The sequence below is a fragment of the Otolemur garnettii genome, unplaced genomic scaffold (assembly GCF_000181295.1).
Source record: "Otolemur garnettii isolate 467f Iridium unplaced genomic scaffold, OtoGar3 scaffold00031, whole genome shotgun sequence".
NCBI classification, from domain to species: Eukaryota; Metazoa; Chordata; class Mammalia; order Primates; family Galagidae; genus Otolemur; species Otolemur garnettii.
The window spans coordinates 6680430-6699612 of NW_003852426.1; the positions used below are offsets into that span (position 1 = coordinate 6680430).

At 42.2% G+C, this 19183-nt stretch overlaps 1 protein-coding gene across 1 annotated transcript in view; it reads right to left on the bottom strand.

The window, feature by feature from the left end:
- The window catches only part of SLC26A8 (solute carrier family 26 member 8), a 68528-nt gene that overhangs the window by 3268 nt on the left and 46077 nt on the right, over positions 1-19183 (bottom strand). The window contains exons 11-18 of the mRNA XM_012804661.1: positions 14550-14645; positions 13281-13387; positions 13124-13193; positions 12635-12727; positions 12384-12515; positions 9621-9992; positions 6285-6339; positions 6003-6187 (exon numbers count right to left, since the gene is read on the bottom strand). Coding sequence (XP_012660115.1) covers positions 6003-6187; positions 6285-6339; positions 9621-9992; positions 12384-12515; positions 12635-12727; positions 13124-13193; positions 13281-13387; positions 14550-14645 — 1110 coding nt within the window. The remainder of the gene's footprint in view (positions 1-6002; positions 6188-6284; positions 6340-9620; positions 9993-12383; positions 12516-12634; positions 12728-13123; positions 13194-13280; positions 13388-14549; positions 14646-19183) is intronic.

Sequence of the window (19183 nt, forward strand, 5' to 3'; positions counted from 1 at the left end):
TTTGGTGGGCCCGGGCTGGATTCAAACTCGTCACCTTAGGTGTATGTGGCTGGTGCCTTAGTCACTTGAGCCACAGGCGCCGAGCCACCATCACTAATCTTAATAAAATATAGGAGGCTTTTCTCATTTAATTCAGGAGTAAGACAAGGCTCATCACTATTACTTAAATTATTCTGCAAGGTCTAACTCAGTGGTTCTCAACCTTCCTAATGCCACAACCCTTTAATACAGTTCCTCATGTTGTGGTGACCCCCAACCATAAAATTATTTTCGTTGCTACTTCATAACTGTAATTTTCCTACTGTTATGAATCGTAATGTAAATATCTGATATTCAGGATGTGTTTTCCAATGGTCTTGGGGGTCGCGACCCACAGGTTGAGAACTGCTGAACTAATGCAATAGTATATGATATTGAAATAAAATTCTAACAGTTAGAAAATAGAGATGAGTGTTATTTTTAGAAAATATTTTCTATTAACAGTAAAACTTCTTAGAGCTAGTAAAATGCTTCACAAGATGTAATTTAATAAACATAAGTTTCTTTTTTTATATAGATAGCAGTAGTTGCCAGTTAGAAAATATAATGGAAAAGATTTATTTTATTTTACTTTTGAGTATCATGGCATCAGCCTAGCTCACAGCAACCTCAAATTATTGGGTTCAAATATTCTTTTTTTTTGCAGTTTTGGCCGAGGCCAGGTTTGAACCCACCACCTCTGGTATATGGGGCCGGCTTCCTACTCCTTGAGCCACAGGCACCACCCTCCTGGGGTTCAAACAATCGTCCTCCTGCCTCAGCCAACTAAGTAGCTGGGCCTATAGGCACCCACCACAATGCCTGGCTGATTTTTCTATTTTTAGTAGACATAGGGTCTTGCTCTTGCTCAGGCTCATCTTATACTCCTGAGCTCAAGGGATTGCCCAACCTTGGCCTCTTGGAGTGCCAGGATTACAGGCATGAGCCACCATGCCCAATCAAAAAGAGTCATTTAAAAAACAAATAAAAATGTAAAACATTAAAGTATCTAGGATTGATTTATATGAAGAAGGTCACAAAACCTTGTTATAAGTGAAGCATTTTAAAAAACAATATAAAGCCAGGTGCAGAAGCTCACGCCTGTAATGCTAGCACTCTGGATGGCCAAGATAGGTGATTGCCTGAGCTCAAGAGTTTGAGAGCAGCCTGAGCCAGAGCAAGACCTCATCTCTAAAAATAGCTGAGCGTTGTGACAGGCATCTATAGTCCCAGCTACTTGGGAGTCTGAGGCAAGAAAATCACTTGAGCCTAAGAGATGGGCAGGCTCGAACGCAGCCTGGGCCAGCTAAATAACAATGACAGCTGCAACAAAAAAATAACCAGGCATTGTGGTGGGCGCCTGTAGTCTCAGCTACTTAGGAGGCTGAGGCAAGAGAATTGCTTGAGCCCAGGAGTTTGAGGTTACTGTGAGCTGTGACGCCACAGCAATCTAGCTTGGGTGACCAAGTGAGACTCTGTCTCGAAAAAAAAAAAAATAAATAAATGAATAAAAAATATATATAAACTCTCAATTATATATATATAAAGTATATATATAAATTCTCAATTCTCTTTATATATATAATTTTATTTATTTATTTTTGAGACAGTGTCACTCAGTTGCCCTGGGTAGAGTGCTGTGGTGTCATAGCCCACAGCAACCTCAAACTGTTGGCCTCAAGTGATTCTCTTGTCTTAGCCTCCTGGGTAGCTAGAAACTATAGGCGCCCACTGCAATAGCCAGCTAGTTTTTCTATTTTTATTTTTATTATTTATTTATTTATTTTCAGACAGAGTCTCAGTTGCCCTTGGTAGAGTGCTGTGGTGGCAATCAATGCTCATAGCAACTTCAGACTCCTGGGCTTAAGCGATTCTCTTGCCTCAGCCTCCCAAGTAGCTGGAACTACAGGCGCCTGCCACAATGCCTGAACTAATTTTGTTATTGTTGTAGTTGTCATTGTTTAGCAGGCCTGGGCCAGGTTCAAACACGCTTGCCATGATGTCTGTGGCTAGTGCCATGACCACTGAGCTATAGGCGCTGAGCCAGTTTTTCTATTTTTGGTAGAGATGGGGTCTCACTCTTGCTTAGGCTGGTCTTCAACTCTTGAACTCAGGCGATCCATCCACCTTGGCCTCCCAGAGTGCTAGGATTATAGGCATGAGCCGCAGTACCTGGCCTATTTTATATTTTTAATGTAATTCTGACAAAAATTCCAATAGAATTGGGGGAACAGGTAGGGGCCTGACAAAAATATTTAAAAGTTGGTTTGAGGCTCCACGCCTGTAGCTCAGCAGCTAGGGCACCAGCCAGTCTGGGCCAGTTAACCAACAATGACAACTACAACCAAAAAATAGCCTGGTGTTTTGGCTGGTGCCTGTAGTCCCAGCTACTTGGGGGGCTGAGGCATGAGAACTGCCTGAGCCCAAGAGTTTGAGGTTGCTGTGAGCTGTGACTCCACAGCACTCTCCCCAGAAACTTCTGGAATTTGAGACCAGCTCTGAGCCAGAGCAAGACCCTGTCATAGCCAGGTGTTGTGGCAGGCACCTATAGTCCCAGCTACTTGGGTGGCTGAGGCAAGAGAATTGCTTGAGTCCAAGAGTTTGAGGTTGTGAGTTAATGATGTCAGGGCACTTTACCTGGGGCCACAAAGTGAGACTCTGTCTCAAAAAAAAAAAAAAAAAAAAATTGAATTAGTGGGGGAAGATGGTTTATTCAATAGATGGTTAAATGGTGTTATGGTTTGAATGTCTGGCCTTCAAAATTCACATTGAAACTTAATCCCCATTGTGATGGTTTTAAGAGGTGAGGACTTTTAGGCTGTGCTAGGAATGGATTTGAGAATGGATCAGTGCCTTATGAAAAGGTTGGAGGGAGCTAGCTCAGGTCCCTTTGCCTTTCTGCCTTCCACCATGTGAGGACGCTGCTGAGAGAAGATGGAACAAGCCCTCACTAGACACCAAACCACCTGGCATCTTGATCATAGACTTCTTTGCCTCTAACACTGTGAGAAATAAATTTCTATTATTATAAATTACTCAGTCTTAGATATTTTTTATAGTAGCAGTGATGAACTAAGACAGATGGTATATAGCTCAAAGTGGTTAGCTATGTAGATAAAAAATAAAGATTATGCAACAGTATGCACTGAAATATATTCTAATTAGAGTAAAGAGTAGAACATATGAAAAATGGAAAAAATCTAGAAAAAAAGTCATTATTTATTTACTTTCCAAATGGAAATGATTGTTTTTTTGTTTTTTTGTTTTTTTGTTTTTTGTAATGGGGTCTCACTTTGTTGCCCAGGCTAGAATACAGTGGGAAAATAATAGCTCACCATAACCTTCAACTACTGGGCTCAAAGGATCTTCCTGCCTCAGCTTCCTGAGTAGCTAAGACTACAGGTGTGCCCCACAATGCCAGGTTAATGCTTTGTTTTGTTTTTTCATTTTTCATAGAGACCAAGTCTCACTATGTTGCCCAGGCTGGTCTCAAACTACTGGCCTCAAGCAATCCTCCTACCTTGGCCTCCCAAAGTGCTGGGATTACAAGTGTGAGGCACTATACCTGGTCAGAAATGACTTTCTAAATAAAAAGTAAATGGAAATATTGGTGGCACCTGTAGCTTAGCGGGTTGGAGGCCAGTCATATACACTGAGGCTGGTGGGTTTGAACCCAGCCCAGGTCAGCTAAAACAACAATGACAACTGCAACAAAAATATAGCCTGGCCTTGTGGCTGGCACCTGCAGTCCCAGCTACTTGGGCAGCTGAGGCAAAAGAATCTCTTAAGCCCAAGAGTTTGAGGTTGCTGTGAGCTGTGATGCCACAGCACTCTACCCAGGGTAACAGCTTGAGACTCTGTCTCAAAAAAAAAAAAAAAAAGCAGCACTTGTGGCTCAGTGGGTAGGGCGCCAGCCCCATATACCGAAGGTGGCGGGTTCAAACCCAGCCCCAGCCAAACTGCAACAACAACAACAAAATAGCCGGATGTTGTGGTAGGTGCCTGTAGTCCCACCTACTTGGGAGGCTGAGGCAAGAGAATCACCTAAGCCTAGGAGTTGGAGTTTGCTGTGAGCTGTATGACACAGCACGGCCCTCTACCAAGGGCGATAAAGTGGTGAAATCTAAAGAGGTGAATCTGGCATTTTGGAGCCACTTTTGCCCCAAGGATATTTGATGATCTAGAGCAGTGCTTCTCAACCTTCCTAATGCCGCAGTGTATTTTCATTGTTAAAAAAGGGGTCTCGGCTCGGCGCCTATAGCTCAACCGGCTAAGGCGCCAGCCACGTACACCTAAGGTGGCGGGTTCAAATCCCCAGCCCGGCCCGCCAAACAACGACGGCTGCAACCAAAAAATAGCCGGGCGTTGTGGCGGGCGCCTGTGGTCCCAGCTACTTGGGAGGCGGAGGCAGGAGACTCGCTTGAGCCCAGGAGTTGGAGGTTGCTGTGAGCTGTAATGCCACGGCACTCTACCCAGGGGGACAGCTTGAGGCTCTGTCTCAAAAAAAAAAAAAAAGGGGGTCTCAACCCACAGGTTCAGAATCACTATCTAGAGTAACACATATAAGCTGAGCATTGCTTTTGACAGCTTTAAGAGCTTTAGGTTGTGGGTGGTGCCTGTGGCTCAGTGAGTAGGGCACTAGCCCCATATACCAAGGGTGGAGGGTTCCTTCTAATGCAAAGGTTTTATGATTGTATGATTTTATAAATGGGAGTAAAATGTAGAGCAGAATGAAAAAAATTCATTCATATATAATTATCAGGGAAAAAGCTGTTCTGGAAGAGCAGAGCCACATAATTTGTGCTGATTTTCAGCAAAGCAAAGGAATTTGTTATACATTACTTTTTAAAAAAAGAAAAATAAGAAGGCTGTATTTTAAAAGCCTGGATATCTTTTACTTCTTGGAATTTTTAAGGATACATTGCTCTGGTAACACACCTTTTGTCATAAAAACCTCAAATGTTATTGAAATGTAGTAAGTCAGCTGGGCACAGTGGCTTATACCTGCTGTAATCCTAGTACTCTGGGAGGCCAACATAGGAGGATTACTTGAGGTTAGGAGTTCAAGGCCAGCCTGAGCAAGAGGGAGATACCCTCTGTTTCTACTTAAAATAGAAAAAATTAGCTGGGTGTCATGGTGGGTGCCTGTAGTCCAAGCTACTTGGGAGCCTGAGGTGGGAGGATCACTCGAACCCAAAGAGTGTGAGGTTGCTATGAGCTAGGCTGATGCCATGGCATTCTAGTCTGGGCAATAGAGTGAGACTCTGTCTCAAAAAAAAAAAAAAAAGTCAAAGGATCAGGTGTTTATTTAAAAATGATTTCTAGTCATTAGGTAATATTTGGTGCCCATCTGTGTGTTAATTTACTTTTTTTTGAAAACTTTAACCTCCACAGATATGATTTAAGATGCCAGAGTAGGCCCAAAACTTTGCTTAGTGTTATTAAATGACTAAAATTTCTGATTTATATATTATTCTCCTTTGCATTTAATCAATTTAAGTAAACCTCTTATTACTCACAATGTAAATACTAGCCAAAATATTATACTGGCAGGTATAACCTTTGCCAGTTCATCAATGTTATTATTCATCCCAAATGTGGGGTTGGGGTGAGTTCTAAAAGCATAGCTGGGGGGTATTTAAAATATTTAGCAATGGGTATGGCACCGGCACTAACCAAGATTGCTGTAAAACTATCCTTGAGGTCTCCACTTGGTTGGGTAAACCCTCTCTTCAGTTGGGAAAGTATCCTGAATGGGGCCTAGATGCCATGACAGTGGGATGTGAACTTGGTAGTTTACGTCCAGTGTTATTTATTAACTGGTAAGGGAGCACTCTAACATCTTAAATTCTGGCACTTCTACACTTAAATACCTTTCATGGACACGATTCATCTCTATCTGCCTGGGCTTCTGTCCCCGCTAACCACCCCTAAGCCCACCTCAACCCCTCCCCGAAGCCCCATGCTTTGTCTGTTTGTCCAACCTTGTCTGATTCTGAGTACGTTTCCTGTATCACTGTCTCAGATTCATCCAGGCTTAAGTCGGAGGGCTCCAGAAACTTCCTTGACAAGGCAAACAGCACGGCGTCATGGATGCTGAGGAAGAGCTGGGCCTTGGTGATACCAGCATCAAAGAAATCATTCCTCTCAAGTTCCCTGACCACAGAAGCTACAAACCAGACCCGCAACACACACAGTGTCAGACACCTGGGGAGCTGAGGACCCAGGGTACAAAACATCCCTCTTATAGGGTAAACGATACTCACAATGACACCCTGCAATGAGCACCAAAATGTTGGCATTGTAGAAAGCGTTGCACATCTGCATGGAAAGAATAAATCAGTGTCAGAAAGCTTCACGCTCACTAGGAAAGGGCATTCTAATTAGTTGAGTTTTTAAAATCCCTTTGGTTATTCACTTGTTTGGGTTATATGTACCTTTGCATCCCAATTAAATTCTGCAAACATTTGACAAATGGACTTGTTATACCAGAAAATGTCTAAAGTTCTAGAATACAAAAGAGAATCAGATTGTGTCATGTGGGTAAGGAGGGAGAGGGAGGGTTGCTCATAGTTTCAAGGCAGGGGAACAAGAGTGCAGGGGACAGTTCAATCAAGAGGTGTTTATGTGAGAAAAGCCCTAGGCTAGAGATGGACACAGATGTGATGGAAGTGCTCTGGAGAGTTGTCATGAGCAACCATATCTGGGTACTACTGCTTAGTGTTTGCATGTGACCCCCTCCTCCCTGGTGTTCACTGAGCAGAAAAGGCAAAATGTGGCTCAGACATGGTCAAGAAATCCAGCAGGGACTGGAATTCAGAAATCCTGAAGGTCACACCCACAGCTGGTCCCTGCAAAGTTGAACTTGACTTTAATACAACATTAGGTATTTAGCATCGATCAGTGAAAACTGGATACTGATCTCAAGTTCACTTCAGCCAATAGTTATGTCTGGGACAATAAATCTTCAAGTTTACTTGAAAGCCAGTCAGTATTAACCTTAATACTCTAAGACTGATTAAATGCCAACCCTGAGCACTAAGTTAAAGTGTTGAAACAATCAAAACAGACTTTGCTTCTTTTAGTACCAGGAGGAAACAGGAAAGTTATTTTTTATTTATTTTATTATTATTATTTTTTGAGACAGAATCTCACTTAGTTGCTCTGAGTAGAGTACTATGGCATCATAGCTCACAGCAATCTCAAACTTTTGTGCTCAAGTAGTTCTCTTGCCTCAGCCTCCCAAGTAACTGGGACTGAAGGTGCCCACCACAACACCTGGCTATTTTTTCAAGATGGGGTCTCGCTCTGGCTTAGGGGCGGTCTCAAACTCCTGAACTCAGGCAATCCACCAGCCTCAGCCTCCCAAAGTGCTGGGATTACAGATGTAAGCGATTGCACACGGCTTAAGACAGTCTTTATTTATTTATTTATTTATTTATTTTTGAGACAGAGTCTCACTTGGTCACCCTTGGTAGAGTGCCATGGTGTCATAGCTCACAGCAACCTCAAACCCTTGGGCTCAAGCAATTTTCTTGCCTCAGCCTCCCAAGTAGCTGGGACTACAGGCACCCACCACAACACCTGGCTATGTTTTAGAGACAGAGTCTTGCTGTTGCTCAGGCTAGTTTCGAACTCCTGAGCTCAGGCAATCCACCCACCTCAGCCTCTCAAGTGCTGGGATTATAGGGGTGAGCCACTGCACCCGGCCCCCAAGGCAGTCATTTTTGATCACATGGTAAATCATAAAGTCATTTGGTTAAGGCCACACTAGACATATTCTAAATGACAAGCACTGGGAAGGGAAAACCCATGGAATTAGGAAGAAGCTTAATCTGAGTGACGGTTTTCACTAAGAATCTGGGATCTTTTTTTGTAGGTTTAAGTTTTCTACTATAAAGTAAACAATACATAATAGTTTCCTCCAATAATTCAGTTACAGAACAATTACAAAGAGAATGAAGAAACCTGTATTTTTAGAGTGCAAATGTGCACCATGAATCTCTGAAGGCTATAAGGTAAAAGTGTCTGATGTTGTCTCCATTTGGGGGATGAAGCAGAGAGTCATCAGCATAGGTCAGGTGTGGATGCATGGATGCCATGAACCAGAGCATATGGTACCACTACAAAAAAGGGAGGCAAGATGGGAAAGGGAGCAAAGGATGGCACAAATGTACTGTGGAACCGGGGAAAAGAGTGATTAAAGTTAGAAGCTTGAAGTTCAAATGCTTGACAGGCCACTGATTAGCTCTGAGCCTTAGACTCTTAGGAGAATATATGGCCTGTTTCTCAAAGAAGTTGCAAAATTAAATGAGATGGTATTTGTACATGTGCCCACCTCTGTCTGGCATGTAGCAGGTGTTCGACATCGAGGTATTGAATGAAATCTAAACAAACAATTACAGTGCGACACAGGGAGAAGAGAACATACCCTGGCACAATGACCTAAAATGGAAAAGCCCAAATGACAAGGAGCTCATGGGTGAGAGAGATCCTCATGTTAATCTCTTCCAAAATTTTCGCTTTATAGATGAGGAAACTGAGACCCAATGCAATTTGGTAACTCATCTTGGGTCAGTCAATGGCAAAGTCAGGACAAAGCATACATCCCAAACCTCCAACCAGAGTTCTTTCTGCTATGAAAATCTTCCTGTTGCCTCAGACCAAAGAGAAGCTGGACTTACATAAGAGAGAATCACATTCCTCCTGGAATAAAAACGTACAATAAAGTAGGATCTGAGGATAAAAAAGGGCAAACCAGTCAAAGGAACACGTCTCATGCAAAGGTGGGAATAGTCAGAGTGGAAGTGAGTGTTTAGGTATTTAAACTTGAGCCATTGCCAACACAAGAGTGACATAGAGCACTGGAATCTGAAACAAGCTGGCTGGAAAGAAATACTGTATTTCTGAGACATTAAACAATGAACTCCATATGGCCAGTAGTGTACCTAAACCATCTGTACTGTGTAAGGAGGAGAGGAATGAGAACTGTCACAGTAACCTGCAAGTAGGAAAGTCAGTCAGAACCCAGGGACACAGCTGGTGAAGGAAAAATCTCTGTCCTGTCCTTTTTGCCTGAAGATGCAGGCAATGAAGAGAGAGGTGGGGAAGACCTTACAGATATTGAACAGGAAGCCCCAAGCTTGAGGTGTCACTTCATTATAACCTCTTCAAATCTGAGTACATGGTAGCACAAGTGCTTGTCACAGTGCTTGGCTCACAGCACCTCACAAAGGAGAATTCTGGCGAGCTTTCTTCTGTAGCATTCAGACCTATTTATTCTTTGAAAAGCTTTGCAGCTAACTCCCAAGGTATACTGCAAGTCACTAGGCATGGCACAGATTGCTGTTTCAATGGTGTTAGGAGATTCCTTTTTTTTATTCCTTGAGATAAAATAACATGCTGTACCTGCTGAACCAATGCCAGTTCAATAAATCAGAGTTGGTTCATTTTCTTTTTACTTTGATTGACCTTAAACTACCTTTGGTGTCCAAGTTTCTGGTGGCCTAGCAATCACATAGCAGTGACTAATGAGCTTCCATCAGGATCCGGGTGGGGTTGGTAGAAGCAGAGTCCCTGCTAAAACATCCCCCAGGACTTACCTGTCTTAATATGACCAGAGCCCACGGATCCACGTAATGCACCATGGTGAAATCCAGGATGATGGTGTGGGTGCTGGGGTGCTGTGACTCATCTGAGTACTGGATAAGTGATCTACTCCTCTCCTGATTTTCATCAGAGTTGGGCAGTTGTAGGAAGCTTTTTCTGTTGCTTTCCTTTTGAAACCAAACTTGATCCTCATTATCAAAGCTTTTCCCTTGACTTCTTTGAGATACGGAAGATAACATCTGTGGGACTTGAACACTGGATTCACTTTGGCTTGTATTCCCACTACTGAAACGTGAGCAGTGAATCAGCTTAAAGGAGGATGAATCGTTATCCGGTCTCTGTACATATTGTTCTGTGTAAACAATCTGGGACAACAGAGTTAAGATTCTGATAAGACTCAAAAAGGGCTGGAAGCACTCACCAACTATGCTGTGTGTGCTAGTTTCCCTCCCTCTTAGGAAACTTCTCCCTAGGGTAGGTTCCATGCAGTTTTTACTTGGCTTTCTCACTGCCACTTCAAACTCATGACTACAGCTACATTCATCCTTTCTTACCCTGACCACTCACAGGACTCCCCCTCCCAACTTAACTATGTCCATCAATGACATTGTCATAGTTCTAGTGAACCAGATTTAAAATCATCTTTGACTTATTCCTTTTCTTCATCCTTAGGTCTTACTTATTCTCTGGTACCTACGAATACTTTGTATGAAGTTTTTTTCCATCAGTCCCTTATCCTAGCACCTCTTTCTTTTATCAGTACAACAGTCCTCTGTCAGACTTCCTTAAGGAGACAAAAATCACTTGAGTATATCTGTCTTTACCTCTCACCCCTGAGCCACAGGTGCCACCCTCACTCCTTTCAATTTCATAATAGGCCCAGAATGCCTACTAAAGCTTAAAGATAGTACCAAGGACCAGGAAGACACTGACATGCAAAATGTGAAATTGGACTCCACATCTACAAAAACCAGACTCTACCTAGGGAGAGTGTACATGTTCATTAAAAGGACAAATATGGCAGGGCATGGTGGCTCATGCCTGTAATCCCAGTGCTTTGGGAGGCTGAGGCAAGAGGATTGCTTGAGGTCATGAGTTCGAGACCAGCTTGGGCAATATAGTGAGATCTCATCTCTACAAAAAAACAAAAGAAAAACTAGCTGGATATGATGGTGCATGCCTTTAGTGCCAGCTACTCAGGAGGCTGAGGCAGGAGAATCCCTTGAGCCCTGGAGATCAAGGCAAATAATTGTACCACTATACTCCAGCCAGGGTGATGGAGTGAGACCTAGTCTCTAATAATAATAATAATACCAATAATAAATAAAATAAGTAATAAGACATATGGGCAAGAATTGTAAGGTGCAAAGAAAAATGAAAAGAATTTATTTGCTAGAGTGGTCTAATTCTAGGATGATAATAGATTTTTTTTTTTTAAAGAAATGTCACCTATTATCTAGACTCATCTATAATGAATCTGTTATCATCTATTATCCTCTGGGAGGTCAAGGTGAGTGGATTGCTTGAGGTCAGGAGTTAAGACCAGCCTGAGCAAGAGTGAGACCCTGTCTCGACTGAAAACAGAAAAAAGTAACCAGGCATTGTGGTGGGTACCTGTAGTCTCAGCTACTTGGGAGGCTGAGGCAAGAGCATTGCTCAAACCCAAGAATTTGAGGGTCTCTGAACTATGATGCCATGGCACTCTGCCCAGGGTGATAGAGTGAGACTCTGTCTTAAAACAAAAAATAAAAAACTATTATCAAATAATGTTGCTTGTGACATAAGTTTTTTAAATTTAAAGATAAACTATACAAGGTAATATTTATTATACAGAAAAAAAAAACAATAAAAAAAATGTTGTGGACAGATGATATAGTATAATTCAAAGGAGAGGTGATCACTGAAAGGCCCAGGAACTAGAAATGAGCAGTCTTGCTCTGGGTGAAAGAACTATTTAGACCAATGAATATTTCCATGTTAGAAATAATGAACATTTTGTAACTCTCATCAGCTAAAATAACCTTCAGATGCTTAAAATCCCCATCTGGAATAGCAATCTGTGCTTTTCCCCCTGCACCTCCTTTCCCCCATCCTCCATTATCATTTCCTAAGTCACAGGCAGACATAAAGAGACTGGCGTATTCCTTCTTTTTTTGAGACAGAGTCTCACTTTGTCATCCTTGGTAGAATGCTGTGTCATCATAGCTCACAGCAACCTCAAACTCTTGAGCTCAAGTGATCCTCTTGCCTCAGCCTCCCAAGTAGCTGGGACTATAGGCATCCACCACAACACCCAGCCATTTTTAGAGATGGGGTCTAGTTCATGCTCAGGTTGGAGCCTCTGGCATATTCTTGAGAAGCCCAGAGGCCATGACCCTACCCTAGTTGGAATCAGAACAGAACATTTAAGTAACTTATTTCCAGAAATCTAAAGCTTAGGCAGCTAAGAGCCATGGAAATAGGCATAACTATGTAATTACTGACAGTCTTAGCAAACAAACTGTACTCTTGTCACTGGCTATCCAGTAGGATTCAGAACATGTTCTCCTACCTACTTTCATGTCAAAATCTGAACCTCAGAGGAGAAACTTGTGTCTTCATTTCTGAGTAGAAATATTTGATTTTGAATTCTCCATGGTCCATCTAAAACTAAAAATCCTTTAGGGGTTTTGATTTTTTCTTTTTTTAAAGAAACTAATAGTGCACTTCTTTATTAAGTGTGGAGGAAATCGCAGGGAAGAAGAAACGTCTCTAACCCTGGCTGGTGCCTCCTGTTCATCACATTCGCAGGAACACCTACAGATCTTGTGTTCCTGTAGGGTGGTATCACTTTCATTAAACAGGGCGTATATTTCCTCTTCTTTAATAGGTATCTTGACCATACCAACCTGAAAGATACAAGAGAATCTCATACAGAGGATGGGTGGTGGAGAAGGCAAAGGATAGTAGAAGGATGCTTGTAGGGGGATAGGCCAGGTAGAGACAGGCAGGGCAGAAGAGCAGTAACCTCTTTTAACAGCTTGTGTTTTAGGTGGTAAACATTTACAAATGTAACAGAGTTGCAGCATTGGAAGATCTTCACCCCAGGAATGGTGATAATCTATAAGACAAAATGTGAAGTTGAGGGAAATTTCTCAGTTCTTTTATGGAGTAAGAATAATAAATCTTTATAATGTCCTAAAGAATATGAATTCTTCCGTATTAGAGATAAGAACTAGAAAATTCTTTTCATCCCTTTTCAGCCCCTGCTGTTCCTGCTTTCTTCTTTCCCCCTTCATTTCCTTACTCCTCTCTTTATTGGCCTTCCTCTCCTTAAAGGACATTTAAAAATTTTCTTTCACTGACTCTGGTACAATAAGGATTCGGCTACTTAAGAACCCGCCTCTACCCTCGTACATAGCTTCCACTTTCTTTGTAAATGTGTGTCTGCAGGACAGGAAACGGCAGCAGAGGGATTTTGTAGAAAGACGGATTTGGCAACGATTTAGATTCTTACCTCCCGATAGTCTTCCACGCTTCTGTAAATGTTGGTGTTAGGGATCTGACCCAGGAGAAGAATCTTAGTTCTGAAAGGAAATGCACTTGCCTTTAGGTCACAGATGCCTTACCTTGCCATGCCTACCCTCAGCCTCTCATTACCTGAGACAAAGTACCTGTGTGAACGAACAGCGACGATGAAGAAAGCAAAAGTTAATGAAATAAGTAGTCCAACGTCCAGTCCCAGGAAAATTGCAGATAAGAATGTCACTATCCAAACAGCCTAATGGAAAAAGGAATGAGGAGAAAGGGAAGATCATGAAAACAAGCAGACTTGAGAAAATTACAAGTCTTATCTGTCCACTGACCTTCACTTTCTCCCTTCCTATGCCTGAGATTTAGAGAAAAAATTCCATAGCCACATGGACTGGGGTCATCAAGAGTAGCTGGGACCTCAAGGCTGCCTAGCAATTCCTTTATGTATCCCTGGTCATGTCTGTCTTCACTTCCCTCGCAAAATTTCAGTGTCCTCATGTGCAAAATGAAAATAATAGCTACCTTTTATAGGCTTTGTTGAGATTAGAAATATCATCCATAAACCAACCAGAACACTTAAAATGATGGTTGCCATTTTAAGACCTATAGGAATTGTTGCAAATCTCTACCATCCTTTCCAAGCCCCTTCACTAACACCTTGTCCAGCATTCTCAGTAGGAAACGTTATCTTCAACTTCACAGAAAAAAATTAGGCTGAAATTCCCTTTTTCATATTTACTTCTCCCATCTCCTGCCACTCAGTGTCTGCACACAACCCTTCCTCATTCACTATAGCCCTATTGGAAGTGGAATCCCTCTCTTGGAGTAGAAACTCTCTCCGCAATGAACCACATCCCCTCCCAGCTGCTCAGGGATCCAGCTCCACAAGTTACCCCCTTTCATATTTCTCTCCTCTCTTGAGTCCTTTTCCTCTTACTTTTATTTCTTGCTGTTTTCCCTTTCTGTTATCTGATTTTGTGCTCTGGAAAGGAGGAGGATGCTCCAGCAGTTATTCTGCCTGGTTAAAAAACCACCTGGCCTCCTTCTTTATTTAGGATCAATGCCTTCTACTCTGGAGTGTATTTACATTAATTGGATTTGAAGTCATTCAAATATGCAATTTATAGCAAACCCTTTTTATTAGATTTGCATGTACTTATAGCCACTTAACTAATCCCTTTCATTTAAGTTTGCATAGTTGGAATGAGGTCTCCCTGTCTTCATATGTCAACAATCTTGACTCACCCCTTTTTAAGCAAAACTAGAGTACTTGGCAATACTAGAGTTAAGGTAATACTAGCATTGCAAGTATTTTCCAGGTCCATGGATGATCTCTTTTGTTTATTTTCTCTCCCTCTCCCACCTTCCCTTCTGTCCTCCCCTTCCTTAGCCAGAGTATCTACACTCACACAGTCATATTGGTCCTTCCTCCATAGAGAGGGTAAGGTATAAATGGTTTCAAGGTAGGGAAGGACGTTGCTGAGAATAATACCAGCCAGCACAGCCTGTGGGAGGAAAATTAACCCTGCTTCATTTTCCCTTGGAGAGGTGGGGAGTAAAACTCCCAAATCCCCACAAAGGAAACACAAAAAATTAACCACAAAACATAGCAAGCCTTGTCACTCAGAGATATTGTGTGTTTATATTTTATACGAATACCATGTCCATGTTCCAACTCACTGTTCAACCACATAAATATTCTTTACACTTTTCTTTGGTCTCTTCTATAATTTGTCAAACTCAAAAGGCAAGATCAGGACTGGACACAGTGGCTCACACCTGTAATCCTAGCACTCTGGGAGGTCAAGGCAGGTGGATTGCCTGAGCTCATGAGTTCGAGACCAGCCTGAGCCAGAGTGAGACCTCATCTCTAAAATATAGTCAGGCATTGTGGTGGGTGCCTGTAGTCCCATCTACTCGGGAGGCTGAGGCAAGAGAATTGCTTAAACCCAAGAGTTTGAGGTTGCTGTGAGCTGTGACACCACAACACTCTACCAAAGGTGACAAAGTGAGACTCTGTCTCTGATAAAAAATAAATAAATAAATAAATAAAATAAAATCTTAAAAAAAAAAAGGCAAGGTCACCCAAGGCCAAGGCCTGATTGATTTCCTCAGTAAAACTAGCTCCGTTTTAGATCCAGATATTTTATTATTCACATAGAAAGTGAGAGGAAGAGTAGCCAAAAGTTACTCATCTACTGGGTTCTGTGTTAGTGTCGTCACTTTAGGTGTGTAGAACATGACCCACAGGGAGCTGGCGTTTTTGGCTACTTGGCCTTGCCTTGTCTAGTTTGCTTGACATGTCTATTTTACCTACATTATCTAGAAACCATTCTCAGAAGGGATGATGAATTAAGAGAACTTCTATTCACAGAAACTCTCTAAAATAGTTTCTGTTGGGCTTTTATTCAAGTTTAATTATTATATACTGTAATTATTTCACTAATGAGATACCATTATTTTGTCCATCAAGTTAAATGATAGGCCACACAAAAAAGTTAAATGATGGCTAACTCATGCTTATTGAGTATAATAAGACACTGCCCTTCTGGAATGTCTTTTGACAATATGTCAAAAAATCCTGATGTGGGCCCTGAATATGCCACACTGCGGTATGATAGTGTAACAAGATTACACATGTATCCCATAAACATATATAAATAAAAAATAAACAAGAGTTCTTTTGCCTCCACAGTGGCTCAGCTTGTGATCATCCCACCATGGCACTATTGCAGAGGCTGCCCTGGGAACTGGCTGAGGCCATGGCTGAGGACCAGGTTGTGGGCACAGGCAGAACTGGCTACAAGCTCCTCAAGAACCTGGTGCTCACTGGCTTCTCTGACATTGACCTGATTGATCTAGATCAGTGGTTCTCAACCTTATTAATGCTAGGGCCCTTTAATACAATCACGACCCACAGGTTTAGAACTGCTGATCTAGATAATATCAATGTTAGCAAGATAGGTGCATTGCCTGAGCTCATAAATTTGAGACCAGCCTGAGCCGGAGCCAGAATAAGACCTCATCTCTAGGCAGCACCCATAGTTCAGTGGGTAGGTCGCTGGCCACATACACCAAGGCAGTTTTTGTTTCAAATGAAACATGTTGGAAGCTTAAAAGCACAGGTTGCAAAAGAAAGCATACTGCAGTTTTATTTATTTATTTATTTATTTATTTATTTCAAGATGGAGTTTCACTTTGTCACCCTTGGTAGAGTGCCATAGCATCATAGCTCACAGCAACCTCAAACTCTTGGGCTCAAGCAATCCTCTTGCCTCAGCCTCCCAGTCCTGTGGTTGGGACTACAGGAGCCCACCACAGTGCCCAGCTATTTTTTTTAGAGATGAGATGTTTTTTCTTTTTGAGACAGAATCTCACTGTGTCAACTCGGTAGAGTGCCATGGAGTCACAGCTCACAGCAACCTCAAACTCTGGGCTTAAGTGATTCTCTTGTGTCAGCCTCCCAAGTAGCTGGGACTACAGGCACCTGCCACAATGCCTGGCTATTTTTTGGTTACAGTTGTCGTTGTTTGGCAGCCCCAGGCTGGGTTTGAACCTGCCAGCCTTGGTGTATATGGCCAGTGCCCTACCCATTGAACTATGGGCGCTGCCTAGAGATGAGGTCTTGTTTTGGCTCTGGCTCAGGCTGGTCTCAAATTCATGAGCTCAGGCAATTCACCTACCTTGGCCTCCCAGAGTGCTAGGATTATAGGTGTGAGCCACTGCACCGGCCACAGTTTTACCCAAAAGCTAATATCATTGCCTACCACGACAGTATCATGAACCTTGACTATAATGTGAATTTTTTCAAAAGCTTATACTGGTAATAAATACTTTAGATAACAGAGCTGCCTGAAATCATGTTAAAAAGATGTGTCTGATAGCTCATGTCCCTCTTTTTTTTTTTTTTTTGCAGTTTTTGGCCAGGGCTCGGTTTGAACCCACCACCTCTGGTATATGGGGCCAGCACCATATTCCTTGAGCCACGGGCACCACCCATTTTTGAGAGTAGAACTACTGGTTATCTTGGACAGGAAGATACTACCAAAAAGGTTGTGGCTGAGGGTTATAAATGTTGTCTTAAGCCAACCCAGAGAACTTTTCCTGGTTGTACAATTTGTAACATACCTTCAGAACCTATTCATTGCATTGTTTGAACAAAATATTTGTCTAACCAGTTGTTTGGGGAGGAAGATGCTGATTAAGAAGTATCTCCTGAAAGAGCTGATCTTGAACCACTTTGGAACCAATAGAAGCCAAAGCCAGAGCCAAAGCATCTCATCAAGATGGAGACATTAAACATATTTACGCTAATAAGTGGGCTAAATAAACTGGATCTAATCCAGTAAAACATTTTACCAACCTTTTTAAAGATGATATCAGGTATCTATTAACATAGACAAACTATGGTAAAAAAGGAAACCTCCAGTTCCTTTGGACTGGGCTAAAGCACTAAGTCAGAGAGAGGAAACCAATGCATCAGATCAACAGAATGGACTACAGATAGGCCTGAAAAACCAGAGGTTCTGGGTGTAAAGAGCTATGCAAGTCTTTTTCCAAAAAGCATTGAGACTGCCTGTAATCCTAGCACTCTGGGAAGCTGAGGGAGGAGGATTCCTTGAGCTCAAAAGTTCAAAACCAACCTGAGCAACAAGAACACCCTATCTCTACTAAAAATAGAAAAATTAGCCAGGTACTGTGGTGCATGTCCAGGAGCCCCAGCTACTCAGGAGGCTGAGGCAGGAGGATCCCTTGAGCCCAGGAACTTGAGGTTGCTGTGGGCTAGGCTCAAACAAAAAAAGCATTGAGACATTAAGAGTTCATTTAGCAGAAAAGGGGGATGGAACTGAGCTGAGCTTAAAAGAGATAGGGATGACCTGCCTGCAATGGATTTTCTCACCTCTGCTGCAAATCTCAGGATGTGTATTTTCAGTATGAGTGTGAAGAGCAGATGTGATATAAAACCAATGGCAAGAAATAGTATTCCCACTATCACCACTAACAATGCAGTGATTGCTGGGTTGATAGTATTGGAAGGGTCAAAGATTTTATCAGGACAAATAGACTAATATAGAACAATTTTTTTGAATAAACAACCAAACTCATGAAAGAAGCTCCTTGTGCCTTATGCATTGGATCCTCCCAACCCCAACTGTTATGTATGTGCCAGCAAGATAGAGGTGACAATATGATTGAATGTCCATACAGTGCCTATTCTCACCTTGCAGGATAAGATAGTGAAAGAAAATTTTGCTATCATAGTACCAGATGACCAAATGGAAGATGGCAAAGGAACAATACTAGTATCTTCAGAGGATGCTAATAATCACAGAAAATCATCAGAATTTGGAATCAGAAATGGCAACCAGCTTCAAGCAGATGACGTTCACAACTATACGAGTGGTGACTCACACCTGTAATCCTAGCACTTTGGGAGTCCAAGGCGGTAGACTGTCTGAGTTCAGGAGTTTGAGACCAGCCTGAGCAAGAAAGACCTTTTCTCCACTAAAAATAGAAAAACTAGCCAAGTATTATGGCAGGTGCCTATAGTCCCAGCTACTTGGGAGGGTGAGGAAAGAGGATCACATGAGCCCAAGAGTTTGAGGTTGCTGTGAGATATAACACCATGGTACTTTACCCAGGGTACAGAGTGAGACTCTGTCTAAAAAAAAAAGAAAGAAAGAAAAAGAAAAAATCCTTTATAGTGAAGACCTGGGAAAGGATATAGTTGTTGATAATGCCCCAGAAAAAGTGGGACCCAAACAATCTAAAGATGCTGCCCAAAGAATAACCAATGGCAGCGATGATGGAGCTCAGTCTTCCACCTCAACAGTACAAGAGCAAGATGATAGAGAGGCTCACAGGTGCTTACAGTTGATATTTGTTTGTTTGTTTGTTTATTTTTGAGACAAAGTCTCACTCTGTTGCCCCCAGGCTAGAGTACTAGGGTGTCACAGCTCACAGCAACCTCCAACTCCTGGGCTCAAGCGAGTCTCCTGCCTCTGCCTCCCAAGTAGCTGGGACTACAGGCGCCCACCACAAC